Genomic DNA, 15,973 nt, shown 5'->3' with positions numbered 1-15,973 from the left:
CAGACCAGCCAGCATCATTAGCCCACTGCCCCCTGGCCTGTGAGCAGCACCCCCAGCCTCTGCCCCTTCCACCCTCTCAACCAGGTGGTGGCCAACGCAGTGGCAGCGCTCTCAGAAATCGCCGAGTCTCACCCCAGCAGCAACCTGCTGGATCTGAACCCACAGTCCATCAACAAGCTGCTGACAGCCCTCAATGAGTGCACCGAGTGGGGCCAGATCTTCATCCTGGACTGCCTCGCCAACTATACGCCCAAGGACGACCGCGAGGCCCAGAGGTGAGCGGGCTGCCCCTTGCTTGCCAGCCCAGCTTGAGGACCCTGGTCCTCAGGGGCTCCAACCAGGCACTGGGCCTTGGGCCTTAGTGGGCCCCTTTCTAGTGCTTTGCCTTATAACCCACCCTCAGATACACCTAAAGGGAGGCCTGCCTGCTTCCCACCTCTCCAGAGCCAGGTAGGCAGGAGAGTTGCCTTGGGCAGCTATGGGCATAGGCATGGCCTGGCCTGGGAGCTCGCAGAAGCCCAGGGTACCTCTTTTGAGTTCAGTAGGTGGGTAGCACCAGAGCCACTGCTCATTGAATTCTCACTGGGTGTCTGGGGCTCTGCCGAGTGCTTTCCACACTTTAGAGTCTTTAATGCAACTTTCATCATCATCCCCCACTTTCCAGATGAGGGAGCTCCAGCTTAGAGAGGTGGAGGGAATAGTGCAGGTCCCCCGGCTAGGGCTCACCTGACTCATGGTCTTAACCAACAAGATACCCTCCAAGTCGGAGGAAGTGAGGAGTTAGTTGCCATCTATACAGTATGTACTACGTGCCAGTACTGTGCTTGTTCTTTTTTTTTTTTTTGCAGAGTCTCTGTTCCCCAGGCTGGAGCTGCAGCCCCAACCTCCGGGGCTCAATCAGCTCTCCCAGGTAGCTGGGACTACAGACATCTGCATGCCAACATGAGCAGCTAATTTTTATATTTTTTATAGAGACAGGTTTTCACCATGTTGCCCAGACTGGTCTCAAACTCCTGGGATCAAGCAATCCACCCACCTCAGCCTCGCCCAGCCTTGTTCTTTACATGCGTTATGTCAGTTAAGCCCCTAGCAACCCTGTGAAGTAGGCATCATCATCTTGATTCTATAGATGAGGAAACTGAGGCTCAGAGTGATTTGAACCTGCTGGGGGTTATCAGGCAGCAGAACCAGGATTTAGATCTTCTACAAAAAACATGTTTGTTTGTTTGTTTGTTTGTGACAGGGTCTCGCTCTGTCACCCAGGCTGGAGTGCAGTGGCACAGTCACAGCTCACTGCAGCCTCAAACTCCTGGGCTCAAAGCAGTCCTCCTGCCTCAGCCTGCCAAGTAGCTGGGACTACAGGCATGCACCACCATACTCAGCTAATGTGTAAAATTATTTTTAGTAGAGAAGGGTCTCATGATTTTGCCCAGGCTGGACATGCTTTTTTTTTTTTTTTTTTTTTTTTTTTTTTTGGGACTGTGTCTCACTCTGTTGCCCAGGCTGGAGTGCAATGGCGCAATCTCGGCTCACTGCAACCTCCACCTCCTGGGTTCAAGCGACTCTCGTGTCTCAGCCTCCCGAGTACCTGGGACTACAGGTGCTTGCCACCATGCCCAGCTAATTTTTATATTTTTTGGTAGAGACAGGTTTTACCATGTTGGCCAGGCTTGTCTCAAATTCCTGACTTCAAGTGATCCACCCACCTCGGCCTCCCAAAGTGCTGGGATTACAGGCGTGAACTATCGCGCCTGGCCTGGACATGCTATTTTGGTAACTAAAAACAGAATGTTTCCCCTTGTCTTTCCTGTTTGCCCCGTTGGAATGGACGGACCCCAGCATCTGTGAGCGGGTCACCCCCAGGCTCTCCCACGCCAACTCCGCTGTGGTGCTCTCTGCTGTGAAGGTGCTGATGAAGTTCATGGAGATGTTGTCTAAGGACTTGGACTACTACGGCACACTGCTCAAGAAGCTGGCCCCACCCCTGGTCACACTGCTGTCAGCCGAGCCAGAGCTGCAGTATGTGGCCCTGCGCAACATCAATCTTATCGTGCAGAAAAGGTACTGAGGTCACCACACACACGTCCATGCGTACCCCTCAGGGAGCCGCTTCTGCTGGGAATGGGGGCTCTCAAAGGAAACTGACCTGTCCCCATGCAAGAAGTCTCAAATAGCTTAACCCAGAATAGCTTAACCGAAGTGGCAGCTTTGCCCCCTGAGGGTTATTTGGTGGTGTCTGGAGATACTTTGGTTTTCACAGCTGAGGGGGGCATGCTACCGGCTTCTAGTGGGCAGAGGCTAGAAGTGCTGGTCAGCATCCTACAGTGCACAGAATAGCCCCTCACAGTAACTGGCCAGCCCGAAATGTCAGCAGTGCTGAGGTTGAGAAACCCTGGCTTAACCTAACTAGGAAGCAGGCTATGTAAAGACTAGCTTGGTGATTAAACTAGATATTGTCTTCATAGTCCACGAACTGTCCTGAAATGGGCTGTCAGATTTTGTGTATCTGTGTGCATTTCTTCGGGGGACAGAGTCTGTAGCTCTAGTCAAACTCTCTGAGGTTGAAGCCTTGAGGTCTGGGGGAGGGGTACATCGGACTCACTCCAAATGCTGTGCCGCCTGCTTCCCTCCCGTGAGAATGGCTGAGCAGTGAGCCGCTGCTCCCGGGGCACGCGGTGTGGTAGTTGGGGGTAGGCGAGAGCAGAAAAACCATTGAGCAGTGCTGGGTCGGAGAGGTTCATGGCATGCTCCCCTTCTTCCTCTGAAGTGGCTCTGAGTGGCAGAGCCCTGCAGCTCTGGGGAGGGGGATTGACCTTGAGTTCTCCTCACAGCTTTTGGTCAAATGGCTCAGTCAGCAGTGGGGACTTGACAGTAGCAACCATTGATCATTCGTGGGGACTTGACAGTAGCAACCATTGATCATTCGTATGTTACAGCAGGCCCTATGGCTGGGAGTGGGGCTACACAGAGAGCTGGGGCCTCATTAGTCATTTTCTCTTGGAAGACAGCACATCCTCCTGGTTGTAGCTTCAGTCTGGGTCTTAGTACTCTCTGGGGGGACCCAGAGATATTGGTCGAATTGGGTTATTAAGGAGGTAAATATGGGAAAGTCTTCTGAGTTCCTAAACCAAGGGATGAAACTAGGGCTTCCTGGTTGCAGCGTGGGTCTTTATACACCAGTGCCCTTGGGTCACGGATTTAATGCGGCGTAGTGACTAGTAGAGCAGATCAGCGTGCAGGATTCCCTGTGCTATATTTAACATGGTAAATCTCTTAAGAATTTGTCCGTGTCACTGAGACATGCCCTGCCCTGGTCCCGAGATGTGGCTGGGCAGCTTTTGCCAAGTCCTAATCGCAGAAATATCTTCCTGCTACCCAGCTCGGGGTCTTGCCTCTCCCATGGGGCACGACAAAGTCTCCTTGCTTGGCCAGGACCTCCCCGCAGTGTGCACAGCAGCACAGAGTACCCAGTTTTCTCCTTTCTCTCTGTCCTGTCTTCTCCCTTCCTCACCATCTGTCCTCGTATCTTTTCCTTCCTCCTCTCTGTTCTGGAAGGGCATAGGAGTAGGAGTCAGAGGCAGAGGATTCTCGCCCCACTCTCGTCTTTACTGACATTAGCCATGTGACCTAGTGCCAGCCTCTCACCCTCTCTGAAGTTTCCTTGTTCAGGAAAAATGTGGTGGGTGATACTCGCGGAAGGCAGAAGGATGTTGTCTTTGAGGGAGGAACAATGACACATGTGAAAGGGCTCAGCTAGTGACAGCTCCTGCCTAGCGATGCCTTCTCTGAGGCAGGCATCTGTCGTGCTGGATGCTTCTCGTCTCACTCTCACAGCAGGCCGATTAGGTCGGTGTCCGTGTTGGGGTCCCAAGACCACCTTCATGCTCAGGATTCACTAGCAGTACTCACAGGACTCAGCATATATTTTTTAAATATATATATTTTTTGAGACAGGGTCTCACTCTGTTGCCGAGGCTGGTCTTGAACTCCTGGGCTCAAGCAATCCTCCTGCCCCAGCCTCCCAAAGTGCCTGGATGACAGGTGCAAGTTGCTGTGCCCAGCCAGGACTCAGCATATAGCTATACCCACAGCAAAGATCTATCAGCAGCAGAGCAGGGCTGCCCGGCTGAGTCACAGGGGAGAAGGACACAGGTGGAGTCTGGAGGATTCCATGAGAGGCTTCCTTGTACCTCCTCCTTCCCATGGGGAGTCATACAGAGCACACTCCTCCCCCAACAAAATGCAGCAACATGTATGTAATGTCTCTGCCCAGGAAAGCCTATTTGAGACTCGGCACCCAAGTTTGTTACTGGGGGCACCTACACAAATTCCAGATTCCCAGGAGGGAAGCATGTGTTCAGCATAAACTGTATTCTTTGTACAAATGGTCTAGGCACAGTTAAATACCTGTATCATTTAGGGAACAGTGAGAACACTTCAAAATCCAAGTTGCCACTTGCCAGGCCTTCTGAGGCTAGCAGTCCCAGACCTGCAGTAGTAACATGTTTCTGTACAGCGTCATTCCCATTTCATGGGTGAGGAAACAGGCCTGAGGTCACAGGCTGGGACTGAGACTGAGATATGTCTGATTCCCAAGCCTGTCCCGTGGGGCCTGCTGCCTCTGGAGAGTGAGTGAGCCGTCTCGCACTGTGCTCCGTCTCCCTTCCGGCGACGTGCTCAGGCACACAGGAGCAGTCAGAGCCTTGCTCAGGCCGGTTGCTGGGCCCTCTGCCCAGGAGCTTGCAGCCATGGCAGTGACTCTGCCTTCACAGACATCAGGCTCCACCTCAGACCCCAGAAATGTCCCAGCAAATGTGGAGGGCATTTTCTCACGGGGCTTAAGCCTTGTTTTTTGCTCTCCGGGCATCCTGCCCCACCACCAGGCCTGAGATCCTGAAGCATGAGATGAAGGTGTTCTTCGTGAAGTACAATGACCCTATCTACGTGAAGCTGGAGAAGCTGGACATCATGATCCGCCTGGCCTCCCAGGCCAACATCGCCCAGGTCAGCCGCGTGTGATGGTCAGGACACGGGCTCGGTGTGGGACCATTCCACCACCACCAGACTGTAGGCTCTGGCCCAGGTGACCAGTCTCACCATTAACGGTTTATCTCATGAAGAGTGTTTAGCATGGGACATGGGGCTTCGTAAGCAAAGTAAAAGAACTGATGTTTTTGTTACTAAAGAATGTTTCTCCTGTCATCCCTTACAACGTGGTGTTGGATATATTAGCTAAATCAACCTCAAACAAGGTTGTCCAGGCCTTCTTTCCTTTTCAGGCACCTGCCAGCTCTCTCCCTTGGGCCTTCCACCTGGAGCAGGAGGCAGAATCCCATTCGCCTAGCGAGTCTGTGTATGTTCACTGCCCAGGAGTGTTCCAGCATATTGCCCCATCAGGTCCCCCCAGCCCCATCTTTTCTGTTTGGGCCACAGGTGTTGGCAGAGCTGAAAGAGTATGCAACAGAAGTGGATGTGGATTTTGTACGGAAGGCTGTGCGTGCTATTGGCCGCTGCGCCATCAAGGTGGAGGTGAGGCTCTGGGACTCTGTCCTTGGCTGGAGAAGGGAAAGGGGGCTGAAACCGGGAAACCAGTCTGATTCAAGCAGAATCTGCCAGCTTGCTTGTGGTCTGGGAAGGCCTGAGGCTCATCACTGGAGCCCCCATGGCAAGCATTATGCAGATCTGGTGGGGTTCCTTCTCACTCTATAGTATCCTTTAGGCCTTCGAGTTGCTGCCGATCAAATTAACCCATCATAATCATGGTTCTCCTGTAGCATTTGTTAAGATGCTGGGGCAGCCACAAGCTAGTAGACTTAGCATTCACTTCACAGAGCTGGGGTAAGGGTCCTGCCTGTTGAACACCTCTTGGCAAATATTGTCATCATTCAGCTACCCGCGTGCCTCTGTGTCCAAACACCCCAGGGCCACTCCAGACTCCTGCGTCCTGGCATTTTATCCCTGTCCTTTCTCTGTCTGTGGAGATGTTCCTTGACCACTAAGCCAGGTTATCCTTAAATGGGTCCACTGGTGGCTAGAGTGTCCTAGGATAGCTGGTCGCCCCCGACCTATCCCCTTAAGGCGTGCTCACCCTGGAGCCTATGATGCCGTCCTGAGAAATCTCCTTCAGAGCAGGCCGTGAGAGCAGTGTGTGGAAGTAAAGGCAGAAGCAGTCAGAGGTTCTGTGAGTGTTTTTGGACATAGGAGCCCCCTTTCTGAAACAAGTAAAAAGAGAGGTGGGGTTGGACTGCAGCATAGTCACCTTGCCCTCAGGTCCTGGCCTAGAGAAGCTCCAAGGACCCTCCTAGCTCTCAGGAACTCTTCCTCTGGCTACTCCTCAGTCTCATTCCCCATGTCCCCACCATCCTAGGGCCATGATTTGGTACTGGTTCTCTCCTGTTACCTGGGGAGAGGGTTCTCCTGTTTTCCCACTGTGATGAGGAAGGTGTGCCAGAAGTGATTTGCAGCCCTTGGCCAAGGCATGGACATCAGAGGCTCTATTGGAAACGGGGTGCGGGGACCTCGCCCACACTCTTCTCTTCCCATGCAGCAATCTGCGGAGCGCTGTGTGAGCACACTGCTTGACCTCATCCAGACCAAGGTCAACTACGTGGTCCAGGAGGCCATCGTGGTCATCAAGGACATCTTCCGCAAGTACCCCAACAAGTGCGTGCCCGCCCTCCTAGGGAGAGGGCATCTGACTCTGCCTGGGGACAGGGATGGCGGGGCGGAAAAGGAAGGAAGAATCTCCTCTTCTTTACTTCTTGGCCACAAGTGGCATTCTCAAAAGAAACCATTTGTTTTTTTATTTTATCCACACTGCCCCTCCTCTGCTCCCCAGGCCACAATAAGGGCTAATGTGTGACAGATGAAACTCAGATCCCCAGGCCAGGTGTGGTGGCTCATGCCTGTAATCCTAGCACTTTGGGAGGCCGAGGCGGGTGGATTGCCTGAGATCAGGAGTTCAAGACTAGTCTAGCCAACATGGTGAAACCACGTTTCTACTAAAAATACAAAAAAATTAGCTGGGTGTGGTGGCATGTGCCTGTAATCCCAGCTACTCTGGTGGCTGAGGCAGGGGCATTGCTTGAACCAGGGAGGTGGAGGTTGCAGTGAGCTGAGATCGCACCACTGCACGCCAGCCTGGGCAACAGAGTGAAACTCCGTCTCAAAAAAAAAAAAACTCAGATCCCCTTTACCTGCCACCTTGGGGTCTTAGGAGGCAGGTCCCCTTCCCTCCTGGCCCCTGTCTGGCTTCCCTGGGTTGCCCGTTCTCCTTGAGGGCTCCCATACCGACTGTGCCCTGGTCTCCCAGGTATGAGAGTGTGATTGCCACACTGTGTGAGAATCTGGACTCCCTGGATGAGCCTGAGGCCCGGGCTGCCATGATCTGGATTGTGGGCGAGTACGCGGAACGGATCGACAACGCAGATGAGCTGCTGGAGAGCTTCCTCGAGGGCTTCCATGACGAGAGCACACAGGTGAGCCAGCGAGCTGGCCAGGGTGTGAGTCATGACTGGAGCTCAGCCCCGCTGTGGCCCATACTGCCGTGAAACCCTCCCTTCCTATTACCTCGTAAACAGCCCTGACAGACAGATGAGTGATGTGCGCATGATGGACACCGCCCCTTTTCCTCCTCACTGCAGTACAGTCAAGTCGGGGACACATGAGAGTCTGTGGTGGTGTGCATGTAAGGCAGGCAAAAGTTCTTCATTTTGTTTTAATTTCATAGTCATATTTTAATAGGAAATACATTGACTTGGTTTAAAATTGATACAAAAGCATATATAGTGAAAAGTTTCCCTCTCATCACTTTGTAAGACACAAATTCTCCTCCCAGAAGTCACCACTTTTCTTGATTTCTTAGGAAACTTCAGGAGATCATTTAGGAATACACCAGTAGACCCACAGATAAACACACATGCACCCATCCTTCCTATACACACATACACACATCTAACATACACACACATATACAACCAATTCTTATTTTTCCTGGTGCTTCTGTTACATAGTCATGGCAGACACTGAATTAGCAAGTACTGAACCATAGCTCCTAGGAGAAATACAGAGTTTGGTTTTTCTGAGCATTTAGACACAACGTTTTTGTCAGCTGATCAGTTAATAACCTTTTTAAATGTGTGTTTCTGTTTAAAAACACCTTAGTTAATATATATTGTCAATTCATGGACATTGAACTCATGGCCATTGATACTGTAATTCATGCCTGAGTGAAGCTTATCAAGGACATGTTTTCTCTGAGGCACATCACAGCCTTCTGTGCTTGGGGACACTAGGCAAGCACTTCAGTGCTAGGGAGCATTTTAAACAAGGAAATCAATAAAAAGCTCAAAAATGTGAAAAACATGGCACTAAATAGATGGTGGAAAGGATGCTTGTTTACAGGATGAGAGCTGAAACATGAGTGTTGCCTTATTTGACCTCAGCTGTGAATGTGTGTGTCAGGCAACTGAAAGCTTTCACGGTTCTGCACGTATTTGCAAATGACTGCAAAGGCACCATGAGTCTTGATTTGAGGGCTACAAGTAAATTTTATCAAGTAGGCAGATTCACAAACATGGATTGCTCAAGTAGTGAGAATCAACTGTATCTACACTGCCCTCATTTATTTTTAAACACTGCTGTAGCATACTTTGTAAATTCAAATTGTTTAGCACCTTGCCTTTTTCTGTTACCAATACCTGCAAAGACTGTGCTCTCATTCATTTATGCTTTATTTAACCAGCCTCTCCTGGTGGGTATTTAGGTGTCCAGTCTTGCGCTCATTGAAACAGTATTGCTGAGAATAACCTGTGTAATGCACATCTGCACGCATGGCTGGAGGATACATTCATAGGAGCAGGATGCTTAGAGAAAAGGGCATGTGAGTTTGAGATTTGGGTAGCTGTTGCCAGATTCCTGTTGTGGAGGTTGTGCTGGTTTAGACTCCTGTCTCAGATGCTGGGATTGCCCTCTCCTTACTCCTGCTTTGTTTTTGCTAGTCCAGTAGCTAACAGGGGTAACTCACTGTAGTTCTGTTTGCATTTCTGTTATGAATGAGGCTGAATGTCTGCCTTGTCATTTGTATTCCCTTTTCTCAGTTAACTGGGAACTGTCTGTTAGTCGTTCGTGAGCACAGAAATTTTTGCTGCCCAACTGGGGCTGTGTAACCCCGCGGGTCCAAGTGTGGGACTTAGAATGAGAGATCCCAGAGTCCATGCCCCTCCTCTGCCCCTTCCTGGCTCAGTAGCTTTATGCTTATCCCTTTAACTCTCTGAGCCTCAGTTTCTTCATTTGTAAAATGAGAATCATTAGATCTTCCCTCATCCTCTTGCTACGAAAGTTAAATTAGGGTGCTTTGTATAATGTCCTTGACACATGCCCAGCCCATAATAAACACTCATTCATGGTAGTGTCGGTTTGGGCCAAATTGGTTTCAGAAGCAAACTAGTCCAGGCCAAAAAGGGGACCAACTGGTTCCGGTAGCTGGCAAGTGTGGGTAGCATGCTCCCTTCTGGGACTCCTGGCTGAGGGTGCTTGGATGGTGGCATTGAGCTATCTTCTGCCATGGATAGGCTCCCAGGAGTGGGAGCTGTAAGGAGTCAACAGTTCTAGGCTGTGTCCTTACGGCACAATAACTCCCATGGGAAGAGTTTTTCCCCTCCCCTCAGTAGTTCCAGCAAAAGTCCCAGGATCTATTTGCATTATCCTGAGCCAGGCACTGTGACTCTGGTTGGCGAGGTCTCTCAGGCGCCGATCCCAGTTTGTGTGGACTGAAAGGGACAGAAAGAAGGGCGAGGCTCTGAAGGAAAGCCAGTGTTTCTGTTCCCAGAAGACAGAATAGATGCTGGGTGAGCAAAAACAACAGATGTCCATCTCAGAATCACAGTACTAATTCCCACCGTCACCCCCCAACTGCCACCTGCCTCCAGACTGCCTTTGCTTGCAATACCAGCCTCTTCCCTCTGTCTCAGAAGCAAAGCCTGCCTATGCTGGGTGCTGCTCCTGCAGTGAAGTCCTGCCTGTGATCACTGCGAGGATGTCCTGTAGGGCAGGGATCCCCAGCCCCCGGGCCACCATGGCCTGTAAGGAACTGGGCTGCACAGCAGGAGGTGAGCGGCGGGCCAGCAAGCATTACTGCCTCAGCTCCACCTACTGTCAGATCAGCGGTGGCATTAGATTCTCATAGGAGCGCAAACTCTGTTAAGAACTGCACGTGGGAGGGATCTAGGTTGTACATTGCTTATGAGAACCTAATGCCTGATGATCTGAGGTGGAGCAGTTTCATCCCGAAACCATCCCCCCACCCCCATCCCCTATCTGTGGAAAAATTGTCTTCCACAAAACTGGTCCCTGGTGCCACAAAGGCTGGGAACCGCTGCTGTAGGGGTGTGCTTCTGCCCCTATAATAGGGTCAGTCTTTTGCAGCTAAGCCTGCTAAAAAGCCAGAATGAGAGAAGCTGGACAGGGAGAGGTAAGCCAAGAGTCTGGTGGTATGAACAGAAAAAGAGCTCTGAAGTTTGAGATCCAAGCTTCTCCCTGTTGTGTGGCCTGGAGCACAGTTACTTGAACTCACCAAACCCATTTCCTTGTCTCTAGTGCAGTTATTGCAAAGACTGCTGGGCATTGTTTGTAAAGTGCCCACTCCAGCACTCGGTTTAACGGTAGTTGTGGGGGTGTGATGTAATTCAGTAGCCTGTTCACTTTGCGTCTTTGGTTCACAACACAGTTCAAAGGTCTTTTAAGAATACTTGTTAGGGCCAGGCACAGTGGCTTACACCTGTAATCCTAGCATTTTGGGAGGCCGAGGCAGGCAGATCACTTGAAGTCAGGAGTTTAAGACCAGCCTGTCCAACATAACGAAACCCTGTCTCTTCTAAAAATACAAAAATTAGCCAGGCATGGTGGTGTGCGTCTGTAATCCCAGCCACTCAGGAGGCTGAGGCAGGAGAATCGCTTGAACACGGGAGGCGGAGGTTGCAGTGAGCCGAGATCGCACAACTGCACTCTAGCCTGGGCAACAGACCAAGACTCCATCTCAGAAAAAAGAAAAAAAAAAAAAACTTATTAACTGGGTGCAGCGGCTCATGCCTGTAACCCCAGCACTTTGGGAGGCCGAGGCAGGAGGATCTTTTGAGTCCAGGAGTTCGAGACCAACCTGGGCAATATAGTGAGACCTCATCTCTATAAAAAAAAAAATTAGCTGGGTGTGGTGGCATACACCTGTAGTCCCAGCTACTTGGGAGGGCTAGGTGGAAGGATTGCTTGAGCCTGGGAAGTTGAGGCTTCAGTGAGCCAAGATCACACCACTGCACTCCAGCCTAGGCAGCAGAGCGAGAGACCTTGTCTCAAAAAAAAAGAATACTTGTTTAGTGCTTGACGATTTGGAGTTTTTTGTTTGTTTTAGTGGCAAAATCTCACTATGTTTTGCCCAGGCTAGCCTTGAACTCCTGGGCTCAAAGGATTCTGAATAGCTAGGACTATGGGCCTGCACCACTGCACCGGGCTTGACAATTATGGAACTAATTTTAGATTGTCTTGTTGGATCTTCTCATCCTTGGCTCCTAGGCCTCTCTAGCCATGAACAGCAGACTTAAAAAGTCTTGGTCAGCAGCTGGGCACGGTGGCTCACGCCTGTAATCCCAGTACTTTGGGAGGCCGAGGTGGGTGGATCACTGAGGTCAGGAGTTTGAGACCAGCCTGGCCAACATGGTGAAACCCATCTAAAAATACAAAAATTAGCCAGGTGTGGTGGCGTGTGCCTGTAATCCAAGCTGTTCGGGAGGCTGAGGCAGGAAAATCACTTGAACCCAGGAGGCGGAGGTTGCAGTGAGATGAGATCACCCCACTGCACTCCAGCTTGGGCAGGAGAGCAAGACTGCATCTCAAAAAAAAAAAAAAAAAAAAAAAATCTTGGCCAGGGTGGTATATCAGCCCAGCCTGCGTCGGGCCGTGTCCTGCCATCCCATCCTGTCTGGATGGCGGGGGTAATGGCATCATTGCAGGAAGGCTGCCCTAAATATGCAGGCTAACGGCCTGAGTGTGTTGAGAGGAACTGGAACGGATTGTTGAGCCAGGGCCCTGGGCACCTGGCCAGACCTCCCTCTGGCAATACAGCCTGACGCATACCTGACCGGGACCACAGCAGATCTGACAGTGATGAATAATTCCAGGCATCTGGCTGACTGGATTGGGAAGAACTTTTTCAAGAGTCCCCGTGTGATGGTAGTGGTGATAATGACTGTGATGACGATAGCTGTTCCGTAGTGAGCAGAATACACAATGCTTCTTTACTTTTTTTTTTTTTTAGACAAAGTCTCGCTCTTGTCCCCCATGCTGGAGTGCAATGGCGAGACCTTGGCTCACTTCAACTTCTACCTCCCGGGTTCAAGCAATTCTCCTGCCTCAGCCTCCTGAGTAGCTGGGATTACAGGCGCCTGCCACCAGGCCCGGCTAATTTTTGTATTTTTAGTAAAGACAGGGTTTCACCATGTTGGCCAGGCTGGTCCTGACCTCAGGTGATCCACCCACCTCGGCCTCCCAAAGTGCTGGGATTACAGGTGTGAGCCATCGCACCTGGCCACTTTACATTTGTGGTTTCATCAACTCTCCATTAACTCTGTGAGGTGTAATGACTGTTTTATACATTAGGAAACTGACTCAGAGAAGCTAAATGACTTGCTCAGGGTCACCCAGCTGAGAAGTGATAGAACTGGAGTTCAAATAAGGTGTGATCTGACTCCAGCTCCAAGCAAGCTGCCATAAGTTGCTGTTTTTGAAGCTCACAAGAATCCCTGAAGTAGGCCTCACCTCTCCTTTACAGATGGGGGTAAATGGCTTCCCATTGGCTGCCCAGGCAGGGGCTAGAGTCTGGAAGCCAGATGCTGGGCTGCCTCCTGCCTTGGAAACAGCCAGCCTACTGCTTATCTGCTGCTGGCCCACATGTAACCAAATTGCAGACTCTGGTTCGCCCCAGAATTGGAGGACCACATGCCCTCCATTCTGCCTGCCGCTGTCAGCCTTCCCTGCACAAGTGCCCTCCTGCTGGGCAGGTGCCAGAGATGCCGTCAGCATGGCTGCTGCTGGGCTTCCTGCACTGCCACTCCTGCCCTCCTGCTGCAGACCTGTCCCTGGCACAGCCCATGGGCTCCCACTGTCCCTGACTCCAGGAGCCTCAGGCTGCCCCCTCGTCCTAGGACTAGCAAAAATGAGACCGTGACTAAGGAAGGATTATGTGCAGAGACTTGTTCTCGCGTAGATGTTTCTTCAGTCAGCAAGTATTTCTTAAGTGCTTGCTATACACCAGGCACTAGATTGGGCAGTAATTAGTGACACGGCAATAAGCAAGACAGACATCACTCCAGCCCACAGGGGGCTCACTGCACAGGACAGCCAGCAACTGGTGGCGCTGTGAGGGGGTGGAAGAGGCTGCAGAAGCATGGGGGCTCTGGAGGTGGGGTTGGCATGAGATCTGAAGGGTAAGGAGGTGTTGGCCAGGACGAGGGCAGCTTTGGGTATGTCCAGGTGTGTGGCAGGGGCCGGTGGAGGGCCACCAGGAATGGTTCCCACCCTCTGGTAGAAGCACAGGTCCTTGACAGCAGGTTCTGTGGGCCCCGCTGCCCCAGTCCCCTGGGCCTCCATGGGACTGTCGCCACTTGTTGACAGATGGTCCTGATAAGAAGCACTCCAGCCACACGTGAGCTTCTCATAGTTCTGTGAAGTCTAGAGCTCCAACAGGTTTCTAAAACCCTAGGGCTGGGCAGCGGCCCCCGGCCTGCTTGGGTTTGCCAAATAGTCCAGTGCTCAGCTCCTTCCTGAGTGAGTGATGCCGAGGTCTGGCTGCTTAGCGGCACCAACACCTGTGGCGGCCCTTTGCCTGTGTGCGGTGACAGCCCCAAACCTAGAATAGCTATGCTTGGCTTCCAGGGACTTCGAACACCCTATTCCTCTTCAAGCCTTTTTGGTCTCCCGCTATCCCCATGTGAGGCCCACACTTCCTCCTTGTCCGCTGTTCCCTGCAGGTCCAGCTGCAGCTGCTGACAGCCATTGTGAAACTCTTTCTGAAGAAGCCAACAGAGACCCAGGAGCTGGTGCAGCAGGTCCTCAGTTTGGCCACTCAGGTGGGTGCCCCAGCCTCCCCGCTGTGCCCAGCACAGCCCTCACTCAAGCAGGGGAACTTTTGTCCCAGGAACTAGACCTGGAAGCCAGGCCCGCTCCTAAGACAGGTATCTTGTGGGTGGGACTGGCTTCCAGCCCCACAGTTACCCAAGCTCCCTGCCTTCAGGGTGCTTAGAACACAAAGTGCAGTGAGGTCAAGTAGTGAAGTTGAGACAAACTAGACAGAAGAGGAGGGCCCATGGAAACCTGAGGGTGTGCATTGGGGGCAGGAAGGGCAGGCCACAGAGGGCGGTTGGGAGTAGAGACAGGCATGGCCAGGCTGGAGTAGAGCACCATGGGGAATGAGCCCGGGGCCAGGGCATGGCCCTGTAGGTGGTATAGGGGCAGGCTCATGGGAGCTCTCAGAACTGCTATTCCCATTGGCCACCCCTGTGCCACACCTGGCTCATGGCTGCAGAAAGGTCTCCTCCCTTCTCACCTGGCTGCTCTGAGTTTCATGGGCTTCTCCTCACCCCCACAAGGACTCAGATAACCCAGACCTGCGGGACCGTGGCTACATCTACTGGCGCCTGCTTTCCACGGACCCGGTGGCAGCCAAGGAGGTGGTTTTGGCTGAGAAGCCACTCATCTCTGAAGAGACGGACCTCATCGAGCCCACACTGCTGGACGAGCTTATCTGCTACATCGGCACGCTGGCCTCTGTCTACCATAAGCCTCCCAGTGCCTTTGTGGAGGGGGGCCGGGGCATTGTGCACAAGAGCCTGCCACCTCGCACGGCCTCGTGAGTGAGACTGGCCAGTTGGCCTGAGCCTCCACACTGCTTCCCCAGTTTAGCAGCACAGGCACTCAGGCCTGGTGTGTTGTCCCCCGGCAAGACCTGAGTCTGAGGAAAACTGACAACCTTTTATCAGCTATTTATTGTACACGAGGTATTTGCTAGATGACCTCATTCCATCCTAACGACAGTGCTGCGAGCAAATATCCCCATTCTTCAGGTGGGAACAAGAGACAAGGAGAGCTTGAGGGACTGGTCCAGGATCTCACAGCTAGCAGAGCTGGGACTCAGACCAGTTCCGTCTCATTCCAGATCCCTGTCCGCGCCTCCTCCTCTGCTGTTCCCAGGTGGTTGGAGTGGCCTGGTGGCACCGTCCTAGGGCACTGGCATCCAGTTTTCTCCTTAGCATGGGCTGAGGGCTAGAAGCAGGCGGCTGTCTCCCTTCACTCATCCTCATGGAGGACCTGAAAGACGGACCTGCTGTGGGATTGGGAATGGGGGAAGCAGTGGGGCCGTGTGGACAGCCCTGTCGGGGGCAGTGAGGAGACTCAGTGCCTGTCCTGGGGGAGGTGCCTGGAGGCTGGGGTCTCTTTGACCTTCCTGAGACATCCTGATGCCTCCACCCTACTTCTGTGTCCCGGCAGGAGTGAGAGCGCAGAGAGCCCTGAGACAGCCCCTACTGGAGCACCTCCTGGGGAGCAGCCAGATGTCATCCCCGCCCAGGGTGACCTGCTGGGTGACCTCCTCAACCTGGACCTCGGTCCCCCAGTGAGCGGCCCACCCCTGGCCACCTCCTCGGTGCAGATGGGAGCTGTGGACCTTCTTGGCGGTGGCCTTGACAGCCTGGTATGTCGTGGGCCCCCTCTGGATGATGTTGATAATGATCCTCAGAGGAGCAGTCACTGAACACCCCTCCATGCCAGGCACCAGCTGAGTGCCTCAGGTACATTATATAGAGTCCTTACCATTTACCCTCGGAGGTGATTGTGTAGCTCCCTACTTATGATGAGAAAACCAAGGTTTAGAGAGGCCAGGCAGCCTTCCCTCCGAGGTCGCACAGCCCCTGAGTGGCAGACAGGATTC

General features: G+C 52.4%; 1 protein-coding gene across 12 annotated transcripts in view; it reads left to right on the top strand.

Annotated features, from left to right (window-relative positions):
- Window positions 1-15,973, top strand: part of AP1B1 (adaptor related protein complex 1 subunit beta 1) — a 60,566-nt gene that overhangs the window by 32,096 nt on the left and 12,497 nt on the right. For 11 of the 12 annotated variants that reach the window (XM_054470205.2, XM_063663057.1, XM_063663056.1 and 8 more), the window contains 9 exons: window positions 85-275; window positions 1,840-2,061; window positions 4,884-5,004; window positions 5,434-5,529; window positions 6,548-6,663; window positions 7,313-7,478; window positions 14,019-14,117; window positions 14,637-14,896; window positions 15,535-15,736. In XM_054470205.2, the coding sequence (XP_054326180.1) occupies window positions 85-275; window positions 1,840-2,061; window positions 4,884-5,004; window positions 5,434-5,529; window positions 6,548-6,663; window positions 7,313-7,478; window positions 14,019-14,117; window positions 14,637-14,896; window positions 15,535-15,736 (1,473 nt within the window). The remainder of the gene's footprint in view (window positions 1-84; window positions 276-1,839; window positions 2,062-4,883; window positions 5,005-5,433; window positions 5,530-6,547; window positions 6,664-7,312; window positions 7,479-14,018; window positions 14,118-14,636; window positions 14,897-15,534; window positions 15,737-15,973) is intronic. The other variant, XM_063663058.1, reaches the window with a different exon arrangement.

This window comes from Pongo pygmaeus, chromosome 23, assembly GCF_028885625.2.
Source record: "Pongo pygmaeus isolate AG05252 chromosome 23, NHGRI_mPonPyg2-v2.0_pri, whole genome shotgun sequence".
In the NCBI taxonomy this organism is placed as follows: domain Eukaryota; kingdom Metazoa; phylum Chordata; class Mammalia; order Primates; family Hominidae; genus Pongo; species Pongo pygmaeus.
The sequence above is the reverse complement of the archived record's forward strand: the minus strand, read 5'-3'. Positions and strand labels throughout refer to the sequence as shown.